The sequence below is a fragment of the Halichoeres trimaculatus genome, unplaced genomic scaffold (genome assembly GCF_033239565.1).
Source record: "Halichoeres trimaculatus isolate MK-OKI-2021-1 unplaced genomic scaffold, fHalTri1.1 fHalTri1_scaffold_2, whole genome shotgun sequence".
Lineage (NCBI taxonomy): Eukaryota > Metazoa > Chordata > Actinopteri > Labriformes > Labridae > Halichoeres > Halichoeres trimaculatus.
The window spans coordinates 36,627,654-36,655,622 of record NW_027437180.1 but is presented as its reverse complement, the minus strand read 5'-3'; the positions used below and the strand labels follow the sequence as shown (position 1 = coordinate 36,655,622).

Genomic DNA, 27,969 nt, shown 5'->3' with positions numbered 1-27,969 from the left:
GCTCAGGAATGAAATGGGATGGGGTGGAAATGGAGGTGGTGGGACGTCCCTTGTGCAGAAATACACTTGACACTTCCTCCATTCATAAAGAGAAATGCAACAGGGGACACATGGTGTGTATGGAGGCAGTCTTAGATAAAGACAGATAAGGGTTTTGTAGGAGAAGACAAACACTTTAACCACTTTAACTGTATCTGGTGTCCTGATCACCGTTAGGAATCATCTCTATTCAGGTTCTTTCTCCAGATTTTTTTCCTTTGCTTCTCTTTTTTTCATTGTTTTAAAAATTGGGGCATTTTTAAAATTTATATTTTCAAATCAGGTCCTTCCAAATCTTGACTTATAGATAAACACACCTCAGTGACTTTCAGGAACCATCAGTCCTCACTCCCCTCTTGTGGTCAAAGTCAGGAACTGCAGACATCAGATTTGACATGCTCGGTTATAAATCAGAAATAAATAAATAAATAAATGCACTCATGTAGTATATGTGTGTATTCTGTTCTTAAGTTACCCTACTGAAAGGGCTCTGCACCACATGAATCATTTTTCCTTTTTTATTGGCACACTCACCCCCTGATAACATTGTATCAGGAGGTATTAAACATTCAGCTATCACAGATTTAAGCGCTTACTTTTATTTTTCTTTTTTTTTAGGACAGATCCCTTCAAGGCTCATAGTCACAACTGTGTTGTTCTAAAATTAAGACTAAGACATTTTAGGTCTAAAAGATAATACTACCCTGCATAACCCTAAGACTACGCATATATTTTCAGTTACCTATAATTATGTATAATTCTGAATTATCTATCAGTATTTTTTCTATAATTACCAAAGAGACATTCAAAGTGAAATGTAAATATGTAATTATTTCAAAAACTGTTGATGCATATACAATTCAGAAGTGAAATTATGCAGTATTATTTTATTATTATTATTTTTGATTTTGTTCTAAGACTGTGCAGCACTTTGGTCAACCTTTGTTTTTAAATGTGCTGTATAAATAAACATGAATGATTGATGATTGATTGATTATTTTGTGCTAAGATAGATAGATGATATAAAATGATAATAGATAGATAGATAGATAGATAGATAGATAGATAGATAGATAGATAGATAGATAGATAGATAGAAACTTTTTACATCCTAAGGGTAAATTCTAGACAAGATTTATATTGAAAATCAAATATATAATGATTTTTTTTTTTTAAAAAGGCAGACAAATCATAAAATGTGTGAATTCATTTCAATTTGTGGCAATAGTATTATTATTGCTACGAAATTAATTTTGTAATATTTCAGCTGTTTTTCCTTATTAAAAAGCAGTCACATGATTGTAAACAAATCATTATATATGTATGAAATTTGATTCTCTACTTCATTGTGTAATTTCAATATTTTTTGTACATATATGGTTAGTATTGCGCATGCTTCAGTCCTTGTCCCAGTGTTATCTGGTTGATGCAAGTTATCTTTCTGAAAGGACATTGTTTATACATCGTCTCAAAGCAGAATGAAACACATCTTATTTTTGAGCTCGGAAAAGGAAGCTAAAGTCGACCCAGATGGGACTCGAACCCACAATCCCCAGCTCCGGAGGCTGATGCCTTATCCATTAGGCCACTGGGTCATTACGTGGTAAACAGTAGAAAGGACTCTTTATCAAAAGAAAAAACAAATGGATATCAGAGTTAGACGTGACATTCTATCATCTGAAAGTATTGACACGTGAAGATTAATTGATGTTTTAACCAGACTGTCAAGTGCACTTCAAATATGGCCGCTTGAGACTACATTACCAACCAGTTCAACGGTTGGGATTTTGTTCTTCTATCTCGCGAGACTACCGCTGGTTACCATTGACAACAGCTTTATCTGTGGATACGTTTCCTCAAGCGTGGAAAACAGGGAGGGCTCTCCATACCAACTAACCAATCAAAAATCAGAAAAGGCAGGCTAGTATTTAAATGACGTCACGAAGCTAGGAGGTAAAAAAAAAAACAAAAAAACAAGACAACTCTCAAGGTAAGCAAGCAGCACATGCTGTACAGCTTGTCTTACATTTTTAGAGCACATTCTCTTCACGCAGATCTTCTCGTGGTACAGATAATATGTTATTTATTAGATTATTCCTTTTATATAAATCACATTTTTTGGACTATATATGGTTCAGACAGACTGTCTGCGGTGGGCTAGGTAACCGGCCGGTTAACTGCTAACGCTAGCTTCGACCTTCTCTTTGCTTTAGCGAAGGCAGAGGGAGAAACAGCCGTTAGTAAAGCGTTGAGTTCTTTAATGACTAATTGCCGTTTTTCAACAGGGGGGAGCCTTTATCGTTAGTGGAATAGACTGCCATAACGCAGCAATGTCAGGTGGCAGCGACGGAGCTGCTCGAATCAACTTGTTTAAAAACAAAGGAAAAGATGACAAAGTAAGGTCTTCCACTAATACTCACAGCAAATACGAGATTCGTGTGATCACCTGTGAACTGTGTTTTAATCGCTATGTTTATGTACTGTCGACATATTCAGGAGCAAAGACGCAGGAGAGCGGAAGTCACCGTTGAGATTCGAAAAGCCAAGAAAGACTACCAGATTTTTAAAAGGAGAAATGTGGCGATCCTTCTGGACGGACCACCTTCTCTGCAAAAAGCAGACCCAAACACAGAGGTACACAACGCATCCTGTTTTGTTTTGTCCTTGATTTGATAGCTCTTCAGAGTGGCCAACTGAGGTCACTGAGATACTTAAAGCAGACTATGGCGTCAGCCTGATTTTTACAGTGCCTCTCTCATTTTTTTTTTTTACTGCCTGAATGATAAGAGTACTAGAAGGTTGGGTCAGTGTATATTTTCAAAAATAAGAATGCCTTCATTCTGTCCTTAAAAAAAAAACATTTGAAGACACTTATGTCATCATCCTGATGCAGTTATCCCAACCTTAACGTGTTTTTTAAAACGTGTAAAAGTGAGCACCAGCATGTCATCCTCACCTCCTTCTCCTCACCTTGTGGGGAAACATCAGGCCTTGCACCAATTAGCATTGACATGCAATTGCGCTTGGTGCATGTGTTAATAAACTGTTATTTATGCTGAAAGCTCTGCGTTTAACTTAAAACACTGTGCACTCACAAAAATACGTATATCTTAAGTTATTGTATTGTGTCTCTTTTAATGTTGTTGTCATGACGTGTGCTGCTGACCTCTTGGCCAGGTCACCTTTGTGAAAGAGATCTTGATCTCAATGGGTTTTCATCTGGTTAAATAAAGGTTAAATAAAATAAATTGGCTGCTAACAGCTGATCTCATATGTAAACAGCGCAGCCATGGTTAAATGTAGGATCTCTAGACAAACACAGGCGTAAAATTTGTAAAAATATCAGTGAAGACATAAGTAGTTTGGTGTCCATGACTAAAGAAATGAGCCATAAAAAGTAATGACCCACTCCAAAAGCAAAAGAACCAGAAACAAGAAAAACAAGAGAAAGATGTGAATTTAAAAAAAAAAAAAAAGCTAAATTGAAATAATTTAATTATTATATAAAAAAATATTAATAATAATAATAATAATAATAATAATAATAATAACAAAATGATAAAATAATACTAAAATATATTATATCAATTAAATTTAAAAAAATCTATTTAAAGCCAGACAGGTGCAGAGAGCATGAGTAATCCTCTTTACTTCCTTTTTCCGTAGCCTCCAAAGCCCTGGACTGCAGAACAGATGTTAGAAGGTTTAAACAGCCAGAACCTTGATCATCGGCTTCAAGCCACACAGGCAGCCAGGTGAAGCATCTTGAAGATTTTCTGTCCAGTGATTTGCTTCACTGTTCTTCATGGTCTATTTTTAAGACCAGACAGTTGAAAAATTCTTTGATAAACTCCAAACCTATTTTTTTTTTTGTCTTCTGACCTGCAGGAGGCTTCTTTCTAGAGAAAATCTTCCACCCATAGACAGCATAATTTCTGCAGGCCTCATCCCAAAGTTTGTAAGTTGTTTAGGACGGTCTGAATGCCCCAGACTTCAGTTTGAAGCAGCATGGGCCCTGACCAACATCGCCTCTGGAACCTCAGAGCAGACCACAGCCGTTGTTGAAGGAGGAGCAATCCCGGCATTTATCAACCTGGTGTCATCTCCTCACCCACAAATCAGTGAGCAGTCCATTTGGGCCCTGGGTAATATTGCAGGTACTGACCACACTTAGGAGTCCATTTTTGCATCTAGATACGATGTTGTGGGTTTTTATAAATGTAGAATTAACTATCCATAAATCCTGTCTGTTCTTTTGAAACCCAAAATTCATAATCCAGAAGTATTTTGTCCAAAGCTGTAAAGTTCGCTGTCTAACAGCTTTTATCTGAACTTGTTTCTCAGTGTGTAATTAAGTAAGTAACTTATACTTTAGTAAGTGTGGGGAACCAGCCCAGAGTATTTGGTTGTTAATCATATGCTGATTGTTTTTTTTAGTTCAATATGCTTCAGATATTCAAACAAAGGATGTACTTTTTCCTGTTCTGGGATTGTACCACTGTTGGGATCTGACTCCAGACTTTCCCTTTCTTTCCATTTAGGTGATGGACCCAACTACAGAGACCTTGTGATTGAACATGGTGGTCTTCAGCCCCTCCTAACCATTCTTGGGTCTCATGAACTGTGCCAATTCCCTGTGAGTTTCTATCAGAACTATAATGCATTGGTCTAAAGGCAGAGTTTCACTTTGCAGAGTTGTCTGGCTTTATCAGAAACTGGTAACATCACTTCATGACTGCAGCCATGCTGGTTCAGTTGGAACAAAGTGCTGTCAACGAAATGTCGACACAAAATATACAATGGTATTTAGCTGTTGACTGCACGCGTACACCTGTTAGCACACACAGCTAATTTGTTGACTCTGTTTTTACTCCAGTTTAACTGTATTTAGTGCAGCACATCCCTGAAAAACACCTAAATAAGTCACAGAAACTTCAACTAGGCTTGTGATTTCTTAAAAGAGTCATTTCCTTTTGCAAACAGCACAAATGTCTGTAATCTGGTTTGCTCACATGGTCGATTGCTTGTCTTGTAAATTATTTTTTGATGGAAATGAAACATTTCACCAAACCCTTAGCAGGTGTTGTGGTTGTAAACATGGTCTGGTTGAAATCTGCTTCACTGTTGTGGTGCGATGTTGTTCTGTCATTAAAATTGACTTACGACCTCTCATGTCAGCGTGACTACCTGCGAAATATCTCCTGGACCTTGTCAAACCTATGTCGCCACAAGGACCCAGCACCTCCCCTGTCAGCAGTGCAGCAGCTGCTCCCGGCGTTGCTGCGTCTCCTGCACCACAACGACTCAAGGGTTCTGGCAGACACTTCCTGGGCTGTGTCCTACCTGACTAACAGCTCCAACCAAAGGATAGAGATGGTGATACGGACTGGTTTGGTGCCTCGCCTGGTACAGTTGCTGTCCTGTGGGGACATCACTGTTGTGGTATGTGCTGTTGATTTTGTTCTGTTTTCATTCCTGCTCACAAGCTAGCAAGCACAGTCTAAAATGATTACAGCTTTATTTAAACATGTCACAGAGGGCTCATTACATGTTCACAAACATGTTTTTCAACTTTCAAACCTCAGTTTCTCCCTCCCTTCTCTCTGTTTAACTCCTGTTCTCTTCTCCTCTCTTCTGAAATGATTGGTAGTTTGTGTTAGCTATGACTAATTGAAAGCTTTTCAGTTATCCTAACTGCCTCTTGATGTTGGCTTAACGTGAAACACATCCCTGTATCTGAGGCTTAGATACTTATGCAGTAAGATTCCTTAAAACCTGATTCATTGCTCAATCTGCTGTTGCCTGAACTGTAAGTGGGTTCAGATTATTGTGCTGAGTCGTAGCATCAGCACTTAACAATCATTACCATCAACACCACCTCCTCTGTGTATAATTCCTGAACTATTAACACTACTCTCCATCTTCTGGCTCTTTCTGATTTCCCAGACTCCAGTCCTGCGGGCAGTTGGCAACATAGTGACCGGGAACGATGAGCAGACCCAGTGTGTGCTGAATGCAGGTGCCCTGGTAAAGTTCCCAGGCCTGCTGCGCCACTACAAGCCCAATATCCAAAAAGAGGCAGCCTGGACAGTGTCCAATATCACTGCTGGCAAGAACACCCAGATCCAGGAGGTTATCAATGCAGGCCTGGTCCCCGTCCTGATAGAGGTCCTTCAGCAGGTCAGAACACAGGATCTTTGAGAGGATGTAACCCTCTGAATACGATGTTTAAAAGTTATGCATTCATCAATAATGTATAGTTAATGAAAAATGATTTTGATTCTTCTTCATTAGCAAAGTGATACTCTTTTATTTGAACTTGAACATAAAATATTTTGTGTATGTTTAGGGAAACTTCTCGACTCAGAGGGAGGTTGTGTGGGCTTTTGCCAATTATGCCAGCGGTGGAACTGAGGAGCAAGTGGCCTACCTGGTCCACTGCAAAGTACTGGAGCCACTGCTCAGCCTGCTGACTGTCAAAGAAGAAACAACCATCCTGAACATCCTGGATGCAGTCCGCAATATTTTAATGGTAAGCTGCTAAGCCCATGTCTCTGTTGTTATTTAAAGTGATACTCTGGGATGGAACAAGTTGGGTCCTATCACAATGTTTAGGGCAGAAATTACCCCTACAGCAGTGTTTTTGTGCAGCAGAAGCCCAGAGTGCTCGCACCAAACACCCCCTCCCTGCTCCTCTGCTGGTTTCCTCTGCACTCAGACGGGGCCATATTTCACTTGACCAAAAACACAAATAAACGGACTCCCACCGAAAAAATCTTATATCGGTCTGCATTCACGCTTTATTTAGAGAATTTTCAGCATGTTACTTTCACACAAAAACACAGCTAAATAAGGCTGATTCCAGATTTTTTTGGTGGGAGTCCGTTTATTTGTGTTTTTGGTCAAGTAAAATATGGCCCCGTCTGAGTGCAGAGGAAACCAGCAGAGGAGCAGGGAGGGGGTGTTTGGTGCGAGCGCTCTGGGCTTCTGCTGCACAAAAACACTGCTGTAGGGGTTATTTCTGCCCTAAACATTGTGATAGGACCCAACTTGTTCCATCCCGGAGTATCACTTTAATGTTTTATGCAGTTAAACTGCTGCAGTTTTGACTTGTCGAGGCTAACCGATCTGTACTGTGCTGCTCAAAAATATAACGCATCATCAGCCTTTATTGTTGAAGTAAGCTCTGTGTGTGTGCGCTACTGTAAAATAAGGAGAGGTAGCTGTTTGATACTTGCTTAAAAAATGGAATTCAAGTAAAATTGCAAATATTCATTCTATCCACAGAAAGGTGGTTTTTATCTTCTGGTGGTGATGGATGGAGGACGGCGGTACAAAACTGCCCAGAAGTGCTATAGGAGATTTAAATAAAATAGTCTGATATGTTAAGCCTCAAAAGTGTACCTTCACTTGCTTCCTTTATTTCCAGATTTTCTCAAGGTTTCAGTAGCTGCATTTCCATTACACCTTTTCACAAAATGAAAGCGATATTTGTGAAGTTTCGATAAAATACAGTTGCGCTTTCCCCGTGTTTTCACTACAACTAGAATTGTGCACAACTTGAGTAAAGTAAGAAGTAATGTCCGCCCAGATGCTGCATTCATGGTGATGCTGATTCATGAACACAAGTGTTTTTATTCACTGGTCAAACTGTCGGTGGTAACCACGCCAACTCAAAACAGGTAGGAACAAAACAGAATCAAAATCATCATCTCCAACTCATCTCACGCCCCTTCCTCCTGCTGCTCTGTGACTGGCTCATAGCTTCCTAATGCCTTCACTACTGACAGTGAAAAACACCAACATTTATACTAAACATATAGATAACAGCAGAAAAGGAGTCGGTATGTGTGGCAGTGGTTACGTACAAGGAGGTGAGGAAGGTGCGTTTTTATGACAAAGTGACATGTTTTGTGATAAACTTAAAAATCGTCTCAGGAGAGTGTAAAACCTTTCTATCAAAATTTGAGAGCTTTTTTTTTTAATTTTGGTGTTTCCACATAACTTTTTTTATTGAGATATTTAGACTCTGCACAATTCTAGGTGTGATGGAAATGCAGCAACAGATTCAAAAATTTTTACTGCAAGTTATAGAAATTAGCAACACAAAGATTTGCAGTCTAATGCTATTGCAGACTGAATAGCACTGGATGATTCTTTGCTATCACAGATTAGAGAATGATATTCTACAATTTCATTTAGCTGATGCTTTTGTCCAAAGTGACGTACCAAACAAGCAAGAATTTTGACAGAAAGGAAAACCTTAGAAAGTGCGACAAACTGCTACATGTTTTTTGGCTGCAGGTGCTGCCATTAAGTCCAAGAGTAATTTCGTTTTTTTTTTTTTTCCATGTAGGATAATGTTTCCATAACAAACCACAATCTATCACTGCAAGAATAGCTCAAGATCTTCTGACTCATTCTTCCCCTGAGGACAAAGAGGAGAAGGGTCAGATCGAGTGCCTTATATTCACAGATTCAGTGCCGGCCTGTTTTCATAATTTAATCTTTTCTCCACAGATGGCACAAAAAAATGGTGGATCTGAGAAACTCTGCTTAATGATTGAGGAGCTGGGTGGGTTGGAAAAAATGGAGAACCTGCAGTTCCATGAAACCACAGCTATCTACGAGTCTGCTCTCAAAATTATTGAGAAGTTTTTCTCTGAAGATGTAAGTTTCTAAAAAAAATGGCAGTCCTTCTGATCACTCTGTAGAAATTGCAGCTAAACGCACATGCAGTTTGGTTTTAGGTGTTCAGAACACAGGAAAGTCGTTACATCAATTGTAATTTGAACCAAGTCTGAATTGATAAATTAATAAAATAGTGGACAGTTTGAATAAAACTAGAAAACAAAGTTGTTAATGATAATGGTAACCATGTTTACATGTAATTGCTTACATATAATTGACTCTTTAGTCCTGAAACCTTTGTGTTGCACAGTTGCATTAATTTAGTCAAAAACGCTTGTGATAGGCTGTTCAGTTATGACTTTGATACCAGTCCTCCAACACATTTTGAGAGTATTATTCTACGGATGTTTTTTTTTCCACATTATTATCTTATAAACACTGTCAGTTTGACCTTTCCTTTGAGCTGAAACTTAATAGAATTCATTGAATCTTGAATTTTCCTCTCCTGTTCTTTTAATCCTGCAGAATGAAGAGAATGAGTCTCTCGCTCCTGAGGCCTCAACAGAGAGCTACACCCTCCACATCCCAAAGGACCAGGGCTATTTCCAATTTTGACATTTCAAACTAATTTATTTCTGTGTAATGTATAAAAAAAAGACAATTTATAACTTCTGTTAATATTTTTTTCCCTTTAAATATTTCAATTTTGTACAAGGCCTGTGAGAACAAAACAACAACTCGTTTTTCAGTGTACCATTTGTAAATAAATTTTTACAAATTTCGATGTTTGGTTTCTGTTTTACACAATAAAAGAAAGAGACTGATAACTCCTGAGTTCATTAGTTAAAACAGAATAGGATGTGAGGTAACACTGAGCGGGTTCCACCACTAGGTGGCACTGTGCGATTTCAATATTTAATCTGGTTCCCAGTCCACATTTGAAAAAAAACCCTGACTAAAATGGTTTTCATTATTTTGTAGTTCTTTGCTCAATGACTCAGGGTTTGCAGGAAAAGGTATTTCAAGGGCTTGATGCCAGTTTTTACATTGTAGACCCAAAAACAGTTACTTCTGGGATACATCTCACATTCTTATTCAAAATCTATGGCAAAAATGAGGTTTAGAAAAAATCTTATTTTCCATTTTCTGCTGACCTTACATTGTAAAAACATTTCATAACATCTAGAGTGCAGATGCAGAGTTGTGTGATTCCCCCCCCCTTAAACTGAAGCTGTTTTAAGATAGAATAATTCTTTGTTTGTCCCACAATGTTGTGCAAACTAGGGATGTCCCGATTCCATCACGTGATCGGGATCGGATCAGGATCGGGGCATTTTTTTAATGATCGGAGATCGGGGGAGACAGAATCGGAAAAAGCCTGGGTTCTTGCCTTAGTTCTTGTTTTTAATTAAAATGTGTATAATAGAACATCATCATTCATTTTAGAATATAACTTTATTTGTCATTATAACAAGTACAACGATATTGCAAACAAGAAATTGCAACCTTATTGTCACACACATACAAGGTTATCTTGTGGTGCACCACTGAGAAGCTTTATTTTTATTTTGTTGATCCAATGCTGCACTAAGTGGAGAAAAACAGCTATATCCATGTTGGCTAGAATGATACCTTCATTTAAATTAAAAAAAAAAAAAACTCAAAGGACAACTTGTAGGAGTTTTTTCTTTTCTTTTTTCTTAATGCATTGCTGAAAGATCGGATCGGGAAATATCGGGATCGGCAGATACTCAAAATAAAAAAATCGCAATTGGATTGGGAGCAAAAAAAGGTGATCAGGACATCCCCAGTGCAAACATTACAATAAGAATATAAAATATAATAATATAATGAATGCAACCATTGAAATACATGTAGAGGACTATTAACTTGCATGAAATATGCAAGGAAGCAATGCACACGTATACTGTTATTGGTGCATTTATAATGTAATTTGTCGGTGCTTTTACTTTGAAAGTCCTCGTGGATGTGCTCCCCCCTCCTCCTCTGAGTCTGCCTGTCTGCAGCAGCTCAGCCTCCCATCATCACGACCAACTTCAGTCAGAGCTGCACTGGTGGACCGCCCGCCTGTCCAGATGGAGACTGTGCTGCTCACTCAAACAGAATCTGTCTTTATCTCCGCTGCATGAGCGACGTTTCGGAATATATGTATTTTTACATCGAAGGGGCTCAGCTGAGAGTACAATTACAGCGATGCTTATACCATTATGTTGCAGCGTGATTTGCTATGCTGATACTACAAGCTAACCACAAGATAGCAGAGGGATTGTTTTGGGATATGACTTTTTGAAAAACTCGTACTCTGACACATGATTTAGACACTTTTTGTGATTTTTTTTTCATCAAGCTGGAACATAAAGGGGAATGTCTAGCCAAGGAGTTAGGAGGAATGGCCCAGTAAAGCTGCGGTTGACAGGTAAGCGAATTTAAACCCCTCCTGCGACGCTACAAACCTTAGCTACGTTAGCTAGCGTGCTAACCAAATAGGCTGGCTAACATCTGCAGACGTTAACGGTCGACACCAGCGCGTATTTCCACTGTGATATAAAGTGTAGAGCTCTCATGTTTATTTTTATAACATCTTATCAATTTTATCTGTACGTAACTATCGCCAACGCATTAAACATTTTCGAAAGGCAGTCAGTGAGCATGGCTCGTTAGCAAACATTAGCTTTGTAGTTAGCTGGCCAGCGTTACTTTTGGCAGGTTGGCGCAACAGAGACTTTAGGATTAGTTACATGAATAAGTGGTCTGTCTTCTGTTGTGTACTTGCTTGTTAAGTCTTTCATATGGTTATTTATTTCGCAGTATTTCATTGAATATTCATCAAAAATAAAATTCAATGAGGAGTTATGCTTTTTTGGTTTCACTAACCCCCCCCTAATTATCCTTATGGGAGCAGCAGTCATTCTGTAAACCGCCATCACTTTATTCCATATTCCCCTGATCTTCCAACATGTCATATATTGAATCTGAGCAAAACATGTGCTTTTAGAAGATCCCAGATGAGTCACCTACTACCAAGTGCCTCAAGTCCTAAAACCAAAGCCTGAAGACAAATGGGTAGCACAAGCCTTGATAACACTGGAATTATCAAGTGGGCACCTCCTGTCACTGGTTTTTCATTAAGGCTGTATTCAGACCAGAAAAGTCCTTTGGTCCATTTGTTTGGTCCGGACCAAAAGCGGACTTTATTTTTTCCGTTTGGTGCAGTTCATATTCAGATTGTACTTTTTGCAAATGTACTATATTCTGTAAACACATCCACGTGTGTGACGATCAGTGCTCTCATTGGACAGCACTGACAAAGGCGGCACGCAGAATACAGACCCGGAAATGGAGGTAAACGTGTGTGTTTGTGCTCTTTTTAGAGCTGCAAAATAATTTTCAGTTTCAAGAGCAGCTCCTTCAAAGAAGGCTTAACAACACAGTTTCAAAATTTGGAACAGCGAAGATGAATGCGCGCAGCAAGGAGACACTATGCTCTGCGTGTCCTGACCCACAACATGCTAGCAACAGCGTGGCTAAACAGAAGACGGAGGATCATGTATGAACCAAAGAACAACATTCACTCACACAATGCTTGGCTACGGTGGCTTTAGGCCCAAAAGGCGCATGTATCCTGTGGTTAGTTCGGATGGACCTTTGTTTGTATTCAGACCTGCACCGGAGAACCATGAACCGCACCAGAGTTCGTTTGGAAGTGGACCGAGACCACTTCAAAAAGTGGGTCTCGGTCCGGTTGTTTGGTCCACACCAGGGTTCGTTTGTGTCTATTCCCATTTGCATGAAAAGTCCGCACCAGCGTTGGAAAAGAACCCTGGTCCGTTTAAAGTGGACCAAACAGTCCAGGTCTGAATACCACCTAAGTTAGACCCAGGGTACCTCCAAGAGGAGGAGTGCTGGCATCTCAGAACCACCCTTATTTATCATCTCTTACCATCTATCACATCCATCCATTTAATGATACAACACAACCCGGTCAGTAGTGCCACATTCAACCAACCCAGGCTCTGTAAGCTTCATGTGATACTACCTACTCCACTGCCTGACCCTTAATGAACCCCAAAGACTGAGGACAAATGGGCAACAAGAGGAAGCATTTCACAGGGGTTATCAAGTGTGAACTTCTCTTCGCCTGTGTTTTTTAACACCTCAGAGAGGCTGAGCAGTTAGCTCTGGCATCCTGGAGATACCCCCTCTTTAGCCGCGTTTCCACCAAGCAGACCGGTTCGGTTTGTCTCGGTACAGTGGGCTTTTTGCGGCGTTTCTGCTGACTCATCCTGAGACAGATCCCTAAAAATCAAGACGAGCCATCCTACTTTTTTGGGACCCTTTCGTATGGGTGCCAGACTGAACCTATCTGCTCTTAGAAGGTGGAGCTACAACACTGCAGACTGTTGATTGGTCAAAAGACTCGTCACTTACCCTGACTGCGGCTGCTTTTCTCCTGGTGGCACACAGACGTCTCTGAAACAAACCTTGATTGCACTTTGTATCAAAGAGCTACATGACAATCACAGAGAGGACGAAATGCTGCATGTCTTCCATCCGTGCTCTTTGTTTACTGTGTTGCGTTTTTCTTCTTTGTTGGATTTAATAGTGGGGTAAACTGCTACGGTGTCGCGCTATTGTTAAACAGCTGCGGCTTTCAGTCCCAACTATACCAAACCGTCCCAAACCGTACTGAACCGACCTGAACTGCTTGGTGGAAACGCAGCTTAAGACTGTCAGAACACCCCAAATAACCCAACCCAGTCTGTAACGCCACATTCAATAGACCTAGGCTTTGTAGGTCTGTTGAAGCCTCAAGTTGTGATAGTACTTACACTACCTACACTACACTGAGACTCACCCAACCAACTTCTAAAGCCAGAAAAAAGAGGGGCTAGGTGAGGACTTGGCGTCACACTCTGCCTCCTAAGTAAGAAGAGCCATGGTGGAATAACAGAGGTAGCGATTTCTTCAGGGTATTTCAATCTATTTTACAATGAGGCAAATTATTTCTGGCTCTCAAAAGAGATCTGTGGTATCTCTTGAAGGCATAAAAGAAGGCATAAAATTTGTCTGATGAGCAACAGAGAAACATCGTTTTCCAACACAAGACAACATGGGTTAAATCATGGCATGATTGTAGGTGCTGTATCTTGAGAATTAGCTAAACGCTGATAGTGTCATTCTCTGCAGCATGCTTCAACTGAACAAGTTAAAGCACTGAGTGAAGCAATAATGTTAAGATAATTTACTCCCAGAGCTCTAAAACCCACCCAGCCACACTTTCCTGGGTCCCCCCTCCTCCTCCATATGGAGAATGGTTTTAAATGGGCTACAGTGGTCTTCAGACGGAATTTCAGGAATGTGAAACCTCAGAGAGGAAATGTGAGTCTTTCCCGGTCATAGACACATCCTCTGTCTGTCCTTCACTGAGGAGAAAGGATATCGAAAACAGAAAGTGTGTGTGTCTGTCTGTGTGTGTGTGCGTTTGGGCTCACATTGCAGAGTATGACCAGACTTTTTCCTCGCATAGTGAAAATAACTTGTGTTTATTCATTCAAGCTTCAACATTCATTTAATCTCAATGTGTTACATGTTTGGCTGGTTGTGGTTACGCTTGTGTTATATGTCTGAAACAGTGCGTATCTGGATGTAATTTTGCATACCAGCTGAGGTCCAGTTTCACCCTGTTTGCTCTGTGGTCTGTCTTGTAGTATGCTTTCTTTTCTCTGCCAGAGAACGTTAGAAAAGGTTTAACCAAAATGTTCATTTAGGAACACAGAGGGATTAGAAACTATAGTATGTATTGCTGATATGCAAATGTAAGCAGTAAATAATTCACAAGCTGATATAATACAAATTTAAGTTTGGGATAGGATTATATCAGGAGGATTTATCTGCAAAGCTGGTGTGAGACTAGATCGGGTACCACTTGTGCACTAGGGATGGGCATTTCAAGCACAAAAGCTATTCGATATTCACTCGTAAGTATTCGAAAACTGTTAGAAGATCATCACCCACCAACATGCACGTACTTGCCAACATTACAGCCGCGTTTCCACCAAGCAGTCCGGTTCGGTTCAGTACGGTTTGGCACAGTTTAATACAGTTAAGCCTGATCCTGTTTGTGTTTCCACAGCAAACTGTGCCCTCTGGTGGTAGGTGGCGTGCCACAAAATGCGCGTGTACCAAGACGAACCGAACCGGTCTGATTGGTGGAAATGCGGCTTAAGTGCACTCTGCACGTCGATCATCAAACTTACTTCTTTGGGTGACAATGCCCACCATTGACTGTTGATCTGCAGACAGCGCCGCACTTTCCGCTGCTCTCACATGGCTGTGCATAGTTGTTGACAACAGCTAGACTAACCTTGCAGAGATTGCGCTGCACCTCATTTTCTTTCATTTTTTCGAAGGATTTCCCGCACTTCCTGATCCATATTTGAGCGTCTCCTCATTCTCTTTTTGGCTGTAAATCCTCCAACCTGTTGTCTTCTGGTAGGGCGAACGATTTTGGAAAATAATCTAATTGAAATTTTTTTAGACCAATATTGTGATTGTGATTTAGCATGCGATTTTTTTGGGGGGGACGTTTATCTTCTGCATCGTTCACTTAACACAAGTTTTAAGTCATTTTATAGTATGACTAACCAACAAAAGATACTGTCAACATTTAAACAAGTATTTTTTTGCATTTCTTAATTGAAAAAGAAAAAGGGACATTGTGAAATTTTACTTACCTCCAGTTGTCAGTAAGAGTAACAGACCATACAGAAATAAGTGACCAAGGGATACGGCTCTACGATCTACTGGATGGATCTTTGTAGCCCACAGGGTTTTTTTTGCCAGAAAAAAACAGCATTTGGACTTTTGCTGGTTTTAAGGGAGAACAAGTAAAAGTTACTATATTCCCTCCAGGTCTGTGTACATCAGCTCTGGCATCCTGCATAAAAGTGCGATCTGCTAGGTACAGGACAAAGGGATCATCACATGAACTGTCAGATTTTTTATTTTTTTTGGTTAATGACTATTCAAAATATGCAAAATTATTGCCCATCCCTATTTTGCACCTATTGCACCTTTGCATCTTATGTTCAAGACACATTTCGTTGCAGAAGTATTGCTGCAACATTAACAGTAGGGGTGTAACGGTACACAAAAATCACGGTTTGGTACGTACTTTGGTTTTATGGTCACGGTTTGGGGAAATTTTCGATACAGTATGGAACAACGCAAAACCATTTTCTTGTTTAGCATGTTTATTAAACCAAAAACTTGCCATTATACAGCGAGGGGGGAGGCTCTTCAAGCTCCGGTTGGTCGTTAGCAGCAGCCATGATGCTCAATTCAGACACAAGCTCTTGTGGCTATGGAAGCTCTTTGATATTCATCTTCTGATTGGCTCACCGTGAGACGTCACGTCCACATGATATTCACATGATCACAAAGCACGAATCACAGACCACTTTCCTCATGAATATTAAAACGCCTTCCCTGCTCAGCCAATCATAGATGAGTACTCACATGGATATTAAAGAGCCATGTGCAGCGGCTAACGTAAACTTACTGTACTCGTTCGAATACAGCACTGTACCGAACTGAACGGCCTTATGGAGCGGTTCAGCACGGATACATATACCGTTACACCCCTAATAAATAGTATTCTCATCCTCGTCACAACTTTGGCATGTAGGATAAACACGCCTAAAATAAATTCTGCCTAAGCTGCAGTGAACAAGAAAACCAGATTATGCACACTGACCATGCCAACGTTGGACCAGTCTGTTGCTTTTACATTATTTGGCTGATTTGCGGAAGTTACAACTACCCATTTTTTTTTAAAGAAAAACAGAACAGGGTGTTGTTGTAAACCTTAGGCTGCATTCTGCAATATCACACAAAGTAGGAGTGTTTCTTTTTTTTTTTACATACCCCACAAAAAGTGCAGCTTTTCCAGGAAAGTTTCACATCCAGTTGAGTTTGAATTGTGCTGTAACAGTTTGCCACCCTTACTGGGATCACCTTTCGTCATGGCAGTGGATCAGATTTTGCGTGGGCTTACACAAACCAAAAGATATTTAACCGAGTCTTCCCTAGCTTCATCATCCCACACTGCAGCCAAACGTCAGCTTCTAGTTTTGCACAAAGGCACATTCGGAGCTTCTCTTTCTGCATAGAAAATGTAACTGGGACAGCTTAGCTTTGAGTTTGCTGGTAGGCACTTTGTCATGTCCCCCCCGAAGCTTGTAAGAGAAAGTAATCTTGGATTTGATGAGCAAGGAGCAGACAATTGGTGTAGTTCTCCTTTCGTTCAACGCACAGTGAGGGGTTTGGTAACCGTAACAAGACCAAGGTGTTTTCCCTGCTTTCTTTCATTGGACAGTGAAAGTTTCTCAAGGGTGAATCCATCTCATGGCATTTCAAATATGGCCTCTTGCCAGCAGTAAGCTGCTGTGATTAAAGTGAGCTATTTCCCTCATTAGCTTGACTCTTAAGTTAGCAAAGCAACCCTCATAAATTGGTGCTCGTACTTGTGCAGAAGTTGAGGAGGGTGTGGGGTAGGAAACTGGTGATTAAGATAAAGATCCAGCCTCTGTCTGCAGTCCAACAGAGTGCATTGTGGGGAAGTTATTAGAGACCACTGTCTCAGCATTATATGCTCAGTGCACAGAAAGTAGCTGTGTGTGTGTGACAGCTTGTTTGTTTTGTGGAATGATGTTTGTGTTCCCAAACCAGAAGTCATACACACATCCTCATGCACTCAGATAAACTCATAAAGGCAGCTGCTGAGTTGACAGACATTTAAATTTAAAGCGTAAGTTCGGTTTATACAGCTTTTACATTGTTTATAGAATGAAGTAGAGCAAAATAGTCACCCAGAAGGCTTTCCTGATCCAAGCAGTGCTTTGGGAGATATTTAGATCCAAAATCGTGCAGCGGACGTCCGTATAATGGGATCCATCGGGGCATAGACAGCGCCGCTCCTAAAACTGCATTAATCATCCAAAACCTCATGTTTTTCACCAATATTCCATCATGGTCCACTCCGGGTTAGTCCTCTGCTGCAGTCTGTGTCACTCCAGGCAGCGGCCAGAGTTAACAGATGACGAGTTCGAAGAAGGGAGGAAGTGGAGTCAGCTCTCCAGAGAGTACTGCGCATGCGCGGAGGGGCAAGCGTAAACAAAGTCTTCGTCAGTTCAGAGGTCAGTACAGCCACACAGAGCTGTCTGGAGTGACACAGACTGCAGCAGAGGACTAACCCGGAGCGGCCCATTATGGAATATTGGTGAAAAACACGAGTTTTTGGATGATTAATGCAGTTTTAGGAGTGGCGCTGTCTATGCCCCGATGGATCCCATTATACGGACGTCCGCTGCATGATTTTGGATCTAAATATCTCCTGAAGCACTGCTTGGATCAGGAAAACCTTCTGGGTGAGTATTTTGTTCTACTTCATTCTATAAACAATGTACAAGCTGTATAAACCAAACTTATCCTTTAATTGAGAAAGTTTACAGGAGTGTGAAGTGTTAATACGGGCTATAGATTACCTTCATCCAGATTTGTTTGAGTGTTAGTTGACCTGTGGCTCGACTTAAGTCATTTTTTATTTGCATGATTCATCAAAGTAACCAGAAATATGAGGAAATGAAATGTTTTTATTTTAGACTAGTTCCTTTTTTTACTTCTTCTGAGACATGTGCCTGATGTTTTAAGCTCCTGACGCTGCTCCACTTTCTTTTTTCCCTCCAGTTTGATTTATATTCCCATGGACACTTTATCAACTCATTTGCTTCTGGTTGTGTGCATGTGTTTATGTCATAATTTGTTTTCTTGTTGCATCCAAACTGTTTATTTCCCAACGTATCCTCTTTGTGCAGAGTTTGATAGTTGAAATGTAGACCAGAGATTATGATTCACCAACACACAATGGATGTGAGTCATACAGTGACGTGTCTGTGGTTTTGCCGTCTGTTTTGTGTATCCCAGGCACCGGCTTAATTTGGGAACAAGCTTTGCTCAGAAAGTGCAACTTGACCTGGTTATTGGGCACTTAATAGGCACAGCTCAAAATCTCATTCCTCCATGAGTAGCCCTCAAAATACCAGTCTTTTACTGAAGATTTTCACCAAATTTATCCACTTTTAGCCACCCTTCAAACATCAGACACACTCTGAAAAGCTCTGAAAAAGAAATCTTCCAGTCTGGTGGATTCAACATGATTCATAGTGCCTGTAGCCTGCACGTAGAGGGTCGATGGTGAACCTGAACAACCCAGACACTTGATAAGGAAGCTTGAGCTGCTCAGTATGCCCCTCATATCTCTACATCACCACAGTGAAATAAAAGGAGTGTGTTGTTTGCAGAGGTCAGGTGATTCCTCTGTAGTCTCGCTGCTTGTGCTGTAGAAGTCTCTGTTCACTGAGTTATTACGTGTTCAGGCCAACATACTAACTCCCACACTGCTTACCTGTCTCCCTCTCGGATTAGACACATTATCTTTTATTTTTTACTTCTTATATTTCCCCAAGTTTTTCTTTGACTGTGATTTCTAGACATCACAATCCTTTTCATAACTTTGCAGGTGTAATTTCCCATCTGTAGATCAGATTTTGACAAATAAGTAAAACTTACATGAATTACAAAATTCTCATTGAGGTTTAATCCTCAAATCCTTCATTGCAAAGCACAAACATCAGAAGTATCCAACCTTTTTTTGTAGGGGGCCACGTAGGGGTGTAACGGTACACATATCCCTGCCGAACCGCTCCATAAGGCTGTTTGGCTCGGTTAGCCGCTGCACATGGCTCTTTAATATTCACGTGAGTACTCGTCTATGATTGGCTGAGCAGGGAAGGCGTTTTAATATTCATGAGGAAAGTGGTCCGCGATTCGTGCTTTGCGATCATGTGCATATCATGTGGACGTGACGTCTCACGGTGAGCCAATCAGAAGATGAATATCAAAGAGCTTACATAGCCACAGGAGCTTGTGTCTGAATTGTGCATCATGGCTGCTGCTAACGACCAACCGGAGCTTGAAGAGCCTCCCCCCTCGCTGTATAATGGCAAGTTTTTGGTTTAATAAACATGCTAAACAAGCAAATGGTTTTGCGTTGTTCCATACTGTACCTAAAATGTACCGAACCGTGACCCTAAAACCAAAGTACATACCGAACCATGATTTTTGTGTACCGTTACACCCCTACTATCTATCCATCTATCTATCTATCTATCTAGATAACAATGAGCACATGAGTGATTGAGAGGAGCCAAGGTAGAGACGAGAAACTGAAACTTAAGTATCAATCTTATATAGGGATGAGTACCGAATTAGGTACTTTTATAGGTACCGGTCGAATTCTGTCAAAAGTACTGGGTACCAATTCACGTAAAACCAAAAGGTACCATGTTTAGGTACCTAAATGCATCCTTGTGACTATAAGGGAGTGGAAGAGTAGGCGATTTTCCATGCTGGACATGAACACAGCATTGCAAGGTTTTACACTTAAGAATCAATATGGTAAATGTAAAAAAATTGAGATTCGATTATTAAACAAATTGATATTTTTTACCACATAAACATAAAAAAAGTACCAACAAATTGGTACCGTTGAGTACCGGTACAGATTGCCAGGTACCGGGCATCAGTACCTTATCGTTTCAAATGTGGAAGGTACCCATCCCTAATCTTATAACCCAAGTATTGATCAATACTGATCCCAACATTGGCATCAACATATCAATTCTTTAGATTGATCAGAACACCACTACCTGGTAACAATGTACACATCTATATATTTTTTTATGAATGGATCAAAGAGCCACACACCGAAAGTCAAAGAGCCACGTGCATCTCACAAGCCGCAGGTTGGCCACCCCTGCTCTAATCTTTCAGCAACGCAACACGCTCGTTTCAGAGCAAACACATTGTGGGTTAGTAGCTAGGTTAGGATCGATGTTGCAGTCAGTATTTATAATAATGTTAGAATTTTTCTAAGAACTTGTCAGTGTTAGTGAAAGATGTTTTTCTTGACGGACCCAAGTCCTAATCACTCGGCAGCTGCTTTTGCGCCACATGGCTCTCGGCTCACAGGTACTCAGTACGTTAGGTTTATCTCTGTCCCACCTCTGTCAGAAGGAGATGATACTCTGTCTGAAAATCTCTCTGTTTGCTCGATCTTGCCCCAGGCGTTTGGGGTCTCTGTGTTGTGGTTTAGTTTTGCAGTGTAAGACAGAGCTTTACACTGTAACGCCCTCCGGCTCTGTTTGGTACACATACTTCATTTGACCACACACAGGTGTTGTGTTCAGGTGGCTGTCCTCATCACACAGAAACATTAATATTACTTGTTTTGTTGATGGGATGCAGCTTTCTTCATGTCTTTATCTTCTTCCGAAATCAGTTATCAAGAGAGGAAAGTTGTGTATTCCTGAGTAACACCGTGTTACTTTGACAGCAGAGTCTGAGTAAGCTACATGTGGAGGAGTTTTCTAAAACCAGCCTCCACATCCAAAGGTTTATCATGAGCAACCGTTTCCCCTTCTCTCGCCCTGTCTGTCTGAAAATCACCCTGTGAAATAAAGCTCTCGGTATGTGCTTTTGTTTTGGATTCTGGCGTTGCTGATGGTGATTTACGGGGATGTAATTCCATAATGGGGGTGAGAAGGGGACACGGAGAGCTGAACAGATTGTGGTCATCTCAGTTTCTCCTTTGAGATGGTATTTCATAATGTGGGGGAAACCCAAACCTTGGCGCGCCGAGCTTTACCTTTTTGTTTTACTGATGCATTTGTTGTCATCCTTTTTTTCCCCTTCATTAGGCTTTGAACACTTAAAGTATCATCAGCAAAGTGAAGGATCAGTCTTCTGCAGGGATATCAGCCGTGTGAAGCAGATTATTGATATTTAATCCATAGTGATTTGTTGTGAAACACTTCAGTTGAAGCTTGAGTTTAGCATTTACAAACAACATAGTCCTGTTTTTGAGGAAGACTTGGGTAAAAAAAGCGACTAAGACTCAGTTATGAAATCTAGCAGGGTGCTGCCAGTCTCATAACTCAGCTTTAGTGTTCTCCACTCATGACCTGCTTTCTACCTGTATAACACTGCAGAGATTACATGTTTTTAACTCAACTAAAACCTTTTGTTCATTGAATATTTGTCTGAAAGCAGGGTAATGGATATACAATCCATTCTGTTAAATAGAAATTCGACAATGTGCAGCAAAGACACATTTCCGTAGTCCCTATCCACTTTTTCTCTTGATGTTTTGGACAGCTTTGTCTCAGGCTCCCGTTGTCTCAGTCAATCCTCGGTTTTATCTGCTTTTCAAATTACTTTTGAACTTGGTGGCATCAGTGTACTTCTGAGCAGGGAAATGGAAAGACTGAACACCTCACTGTTGCATAACAGCCTCTGACTGGAGGAAAGGTGGTCTCCAATGTGCAGAAAACATTAAACTTTCCAAGTGCTTCAGGAGGATTTTCCTACAAAGTATGGAGGAGAAATATCACCTTTTTCTTTTCATATGCTTAGATCATAATATTTTTGACAGCTCCTGAGAATTATGAGTGGAGGAAAAAGCTTATGTCTTATAAATTAAATTCTCGGTGCGTAAAAAGGTTGTTAAATCGTCTAATAAGGACGTGATTTTCTGCAGCTTCTTCTCTTTTTCTCCTCTCCTTGTTTTTTCATCACTCTTTTACTTCTCCTCTCTCTGTCATTTTGCTTCTCTTTCTTCCTCTCCTTCACTCACCTCCGGATCTGGTCCAGACAGCTGACAGACGACTCTGCCGGTGTGGCTCCAGCATAGTGTACTTTTTTTTTCTTAATCTGTACTCGGCTCGTGATGCGCACACTGCACATATACGTGCTTTTGTAAGTGCACTTCCTGTTTCAGCCTCTCGATTAGTGAAGCAGAGAGTTTGTTTTGGTGAGGGGATCCCTGGATTCTGAGCCAAAGCAATACATTCAAGTTTTATTCCTCAGTGAAAGGAAAGCTGTGAATTTATGTCTGAGTCACTCTTTGTAGAAAATAAAACCAAAACAGCAGAACAAAACCATGTGCACAAACTGTTAACAGGATCAGTAATCTGTGTCAGGTCTTAGCAACCAAAGCCTACCTTTATATGAGGAAGAATGCTGGTAATACGATTAATAGGAAGGTGTTTGTAGCCTTAAGCTTTGCCTCAGTCTTGTTTAGAGACTGCTGAAATTAACTCAGCAAAGTAAGATGTCAATGCAAGCTTTTTGCCGCTTTCAACTTTCTCTGAGGGGCGTATTCAGACCCGGACTGTTTGATCCACTTTAAACGGACCAGGGTTCGTTTCCCACGCTGGTGCGTACTTTTCATGCAGATGTGGATAGACACAAACAAACCCTGGTGCGGACCAAACAACCGGACCCAGACCCACTTTTTGAGGTGGTCTCGGTCCGCTTCCAAACCAACTCTGGTGCGGTTCATGGTTCTCCGGTGCAGGTCTGAATACAAACCAAGGTCCATCCGAACTAACGACAGGATACATGAGCCTTTTGGGCCTATAAAGCCACCGTAACCTAACCGTCTTTGGTTCATACCTGATCCTCCGTCTTCTGTTTAGCCACGCTGTTGCTAGCATGTTGTGGGTCAGGACACGCAGAGCATAGCGCCTCCTTGCTGCGCGCGCATTCGTCTTCGCTGTTCCTAAATTGTAAACGGTGTTGTTAAGCTGCTTTGAAGGAGCTGCTCTTGAAACTGAAAATGATTTTGCAGCTCTAATAAGAGCACAAACACACGTTAACCTCCATTTCTGGGTCTGTATTCTGTGTGCAGTCTTTGTCAGTGCTGTCCAATGAGAGCACTGATCGTCAAACACGTGGATGTGTTTACAGAATATAGTCCACTTGCAAAAAGTACAATCTGAATATGAACCGCACCAAGCAAAAAAAATAAAGTCCGCTTTTGGTCTGGACCAAACAAGTAGACCAAAGGACTTTTCTGGTCTGAATACCGCCTGAGACCAACAGAAATATAGCAAAAAGTGTAGAACATAAACCCCTGAATATGCAAAATACCAACTAGGGATGTGATTACGAATCGATAAAATCGATTAGTAAAAGTGTCGACAGCGTTTTTCCAAAACATTTTTTGTCAGATTAATCAGATTATGAAATGGTTAGTAACTAGCTAAATGTGCATTACTGCCACCTACTAGACTGGAGTGTAGATTACCTGGGCTGTGGGGCTGTATGCGTCACACGTAAACAGATCAGCGTGGTGGAAGAGAAGCTGAGCCGGCAGGTGAGAGAAACAAGTAAACCCGCTAATAATGGAAGAGTTTGAGAAGCTATTCGTCCAAAAACATCCAGAGTTTGGGAGTAGTTCACGCAAAAATGACCTTGAATTGCGCGGCAGTACAACTGCAGTGATCCAGCTCTTAAAACTGAAACATGTTGGGCTCATTGATGACGAGCCAGGGCTCAACTTACACTCCTTTATATGTTGTGAAATGCATGGTATGTCTTTTAGGACTCGTTTTGCCTTTTTATTAAATCATCACCCCGTTTGAAAACCATGAAGAGTTCATTAAACTAACGTTAGCATTAGCATTAGCTGCTACAGATAGTGGTAGGGCAGAGGGTGTGTACTGTTTGACCTGCATGTGAAAAGATTGAGGACACAGTTTTCTTTATTTGCCTTTTTGGCCCACTAAGTTGTGAATCTGATGACGTAACAAGATATTTTTTATTTTTCCCAAACTGTTGATTCTTTAAGTGACAATACATTCATGTCATTTGTTAAACTTTATAAATGTAGCATCTAGTCAGTTAAATTACGTTGTTTCTTTGTATATGTCTTTAATAGAGCTGAATCGATTCCTTGAATGATTCGAGGTACTCGATTACAAAAAATACTCGAGTAATTTTCTCCGCCTCGAGGAATCGTTTAATTTTAAAAAAGATCAAAGAGTGGTGTTTCAAATAGAGCTGAGGCCATATTAAGAGAGTTTTCAGACCCCTCAAGCTAGCTCTTATACAAAATAGCAACTAGCAACAAATCTAGCTTCTTTTCTGGTGTTTGGAGACTAATGATCATTCTACGAAACAGAATTTACAAATTTTGGATCTACCAAAGCAAGTGCTCTTATTGACATGCTGTATCAGAAAATTCTGTTTCTTAAAGAGAATCATTTTTATTTGAAAAATAACTGCTCTTTAACTAAACAAAAATGTATTTTACCCGATTACTCGATTAATAGATGGGATTTTCAGTAGAATACTGGAATACTAAAATATTCGATAGCTGCAGCCCTAATCTTTAAGCAAACGTCAGATTGTCAAATCGTCAGAGTAATTGATTTCTAAAGTAATCATTAGTTGCAGCCCTACAACAAAATCAGTTTGCTATGTCCACAAGTTTGTCCCTGAGTTGTAGATTTTGAACCAGTTTCCCCGTATGAATCAAGAAATAACTTTTCATCTTCAAGATTTCTTTTCCAATAAAGCAGGAAAGCAGGTTAAACTCCCCCTCACTGCTCTCCTGCTACTGTTTCTGCGGTCACTGCCCACTAGTCTGACCGTGTATGTGTGTGAGAGTGTGTCTGCTAGACCACTCAGTATACATCTACTGTACAAACACACTCACACTTGCATGAACTGCCCTTTCAGATTGCATCCCCCTCTCTCCGAGTCTGTGTTTTCAGTTTCTGTGTGGGAGAGACAGTCGGAGGACGTGAGGGGATGCAGTGTTTTTTTATCGTGGAGACGTGGATCGAGTAACTTGGACGGCGCCGGTGTGCCACAACTTCCTCCTCCAGTCTTAACCTGATCACAGAAACAGCAGGATTTCCCACCTTAAGTGAAAACGATGATTCCTGCAGCATTAGCCTGTATGAGTTCATAAGAGTTCACCAACAAAATATAACATCCCCTTACCAGTGTTTTCATGAATTTAGCACAAAAAGTAACGTAATTTGTGTTTGGTAGATTCTTTCTTCATTGAAACAATTTTTCTTGGCAACTGTTGAATGGTCTCTTTCGTTCCTTTTTAGATGGAGCCACATTTGTAAGGAACACTCATTTGTGGGATAAGCTTCAGAGCTGAGTTCGTGGGTTGCACCTATAAAAAAGTTGCCAAATCTCTGCCAATACCAATCAGCTTATTCTTCCGTCGCTACTGATGCTGGTTTTGCGCTTGTGGTACCCTCAGCTGACATTCATGTGCCTGATTTGCACGTATCCAATCCATGTCTTCTCCAAGAATCGGCACAACACATTCAACCCTGTGTTTGAGCAGCTCTAAGTTGCAGAGGTGATCAGATGGTTTGGTTGTGGTTTATTTTATGGACAAATTGTTAAAATGCCAAGATGTCTTGTTTCTCCAGACCTAAATTATCCAGGGGGATAATACTTTTCAAAGGGCCCCGCCCTCGCCTGTCAGATTTCATCTGGACTAAATTTCAATAGAGTGGTAGGGGAATTTATTCAAAGATATGCTCAAAGATCAGGACATATTTATAAAGAACTCACCTGCAAAGCAAGCCTGTAAAAATAATCTATTCCTGTTATTGAGTGGGGGTGTATTTCCGATCGATGTAATCCTTGTCGCTGTACGTGACAAAGCGATTTAAAAACATAAATAATTTGGTCCTAAAAACATTTGTTCTATCTTCAAAGTAAAGTTGTGTAACAACCTGAGTGGACTGATTCCAAAGACTGATTATAAAACCCTGAACTGTGCGTCAATGGGTAATGAGGAGTCAAACAGCAGAGTCCTGTGGACAGCTCCCGAATAATGACAGTTAAGCTCCGTACCTCGACAGCGACTATGATATTTGGGCTCTATAGGGAGATCTGTCACTGCATGAGTGAATAGCCTCATGGAGGTTATATTTTACAAGTCTTCACATTATTTACTAACGAAATTCGTTAAGGCAACTTATTAGGTGCTGTTAAGGTCATGCCATTAAGTTTACATGGATCCTCACGTTTAAGGGGCAGACTTAAAATGATACGACGTACATATAAGAATATCAAAGCATGTCAATTTATAAAACTTTATTATCAAGCATAGGCTGTATCAAATAAAATGAGTGCGATCAACTGACTCAATTGGTTAACTAAAATTAATATTGCACAGCAGAAGCTTCCATTCGGTCCGAAACGACCGACTTTTCCTTTTCTTCTCTTGGCATGTGTCTCCCGCCGTATTGTTGTTTTGCGCGCTTTGTCGGAGTAAATGAAACCCGTGCTACAAGTTTAGTACCGCCTGGAGAAAAAAAAAAAAAAAAAAAGTTTTGTTCCACATAGACCAGGCCGATCCATAAAAGATAAGAGGGAATATTTTTCATATTTTTTTATTTTTGACCGGTGGAGTTGAAATATGTCGGACTTTGGCAGATTTTACCGGTCAAAGTCCGGTAATTACCGGATAACGGAAACCCAGTATAAGCTACAAGTGAATCAACTAGAGGTGTCCCAGTACGATATTGATATCGGATACCTGTCCGATATCAGCAAAAAAACAAATATCGGTATCGTATCGGAACGCATTTAAAATCTCCGATATAAGCAATCCATTCCAGACTCCGCTCCTGCTATTTTTATTTTATTTATTTAGGTTATTTTCTGGGTCTTCTAATTTATTCTTTATTTTATTCAGTTACTAGTATATTCTTATGTTTAATGTTAAAATTTCTGTTACCCATTGGTTAATAATAAATGGGTCAGTTTTTCCTCATACTGTTGCTGACTACTGTTCTTTGTTTAATATCACTTATTCAAGCCTTTTTAAACATGAAAGACATACTACAGAATAAGTAATAAAAGTATGTATGTTTAATGCTGATATTGTATCGGATTAATATCGGTATCGGCCAGTACTCAATGCAGCAGTATCGGTATCGTATCGGACATGTATCGTATCGTATCGAAAATGTAATATCGGGACATCCCTAGCATTAACTTCTGATGACATAAGATAACCTGCACCATAGCAGTATAGGGTATCTCTGCCTCCCTCCATCACCACCACTCACCTACATATCTCCTACTTTCTGTTCCTTAAAAGGCAGCTTTAGGAGGGAGAATATTACCCACAGGGCACTCTGATTAGCTTGATCACTTTGCTGGAAAAAGTATTGGGGTCAGGCTGTCTAAAATCAGCATTATTACACAGTAAAGCTGAGCTTCTGTGCTGGTTCTGCAGCCAGCTTCTCAACAAAGAGCCTTATCTGACAGGGATCCCTTCTGAGTAATAAACTATTGACAAGTACTTTACACAACCCTGCATTGAAAAAAGCC

The 27,969-nt window shown here is 40.4% G+C and overlaps 2 protein-coding genes and 1 non-coding gene across 5 annotated transcripts in view; 2 read left to right on the top strand and 1 right to left on the bottom strand.

The window, feature by feature from the left end:
• Positions 1 to 1,561: 1,561 nt before the first annotated feature.
• trnar-ccg (transfer RNA arginine (anticodon CCG)) lies at positions 1,562 to 1,634 on the bottom strand. Its single transcript has one exon. It is a non-coding gene; the product is annotated as a tRNA-Arg (tRNA).
• Positions 1,635 to 1,969: 335 nt separating this feature from the next.
• Positions 1,970 to 9,419, top strand: LOC141787211 (importin subunit alpha-1-like). 2 transcript variants are annotated; one of them, XM_074665524.1, is made up of 11 exons: positions 1,970 to 2,029; positions 2,325 to 2,435; positions 2,536 to 2,673; positions 3,706 to 3,794; positions 3,928 to 4,196; positions 4,581 to 4,675; positions 5,218 to 5,481; positions 5,986 to 6,219; positions 6,389 to 6,571; positions 8,560 to 8,709; positions 9,196 to 9,419. In XM_074665524.1, exons 2-11 carry the CDS (start codon positions 2,370 to 2,372, stop codon positions 9,283 to 9,285), a joined length of 1,578 nt encoding a protein of 525 aa, XP_074521625.1. In that variant the 5' UTR covers positions 1,970 to 2,029; positions 2,325 to 2,369; the 3' UTR covers positions 9,286 to 9,419. The 2 variants fall into 2 exon arrangements, with proteins under 2 accessions (XP_074521625.1, XP_074521624.1); XM_074665523.1 differs by lacking the exon at positions 1,970 to 2,029 and adding an exon at positions 2,038 to 2,104.
• A 1,272-nt stretch (positions 9,420 to 10,691) lies between these two features.
• LOC141804139 (E3 ubiquitin-protein ligase SMURF2-like) overlaps positions 10,692 to 27,969 on the top strand; it is an 81,538-nt gene continuing 64,260 nt past the window's right edge. For both annotated transcript variants that reach the window (XM_074688450.1, XM_074688441.1), the window contains exon 1: positions 10,692 to 11,107. In XM_074688450.1, the coding sequence (XP_074544551.1) occupies positions 11,056 to 11,107 (52 nt within the window). In that variant the 5' untranslated portion in view covers positions 10,692 to 11,055. The remainder of the gene's footprint in view (positions 11,108 to 27,969) is intronic.

Bases quoted from the DNA above. Each gene is read 5' to 3' on its own strand.
- LOC141787211 (XM_074665523.1), top strand. From the start codon at position 2,045: ATGCTGTACAGCTTGTCTTACATTTTTAGAGCACATTCTCTTCACGCA. The intron at 5,482-5,985 runs GTATGTGCTGTT...CTGATTTCCCAG, and splicing joins GTGGGGACATCACTGTTGTG to ACTCCAGTCCTGCGGGCAGT. The intron at 6,572-8,559 runs GTAAGCTGCTAA...TTTTCTCCACAG, and splicing joins CAGTCCGCAATATTTTAATG to ATGGCACAAAAAAATGGTGG.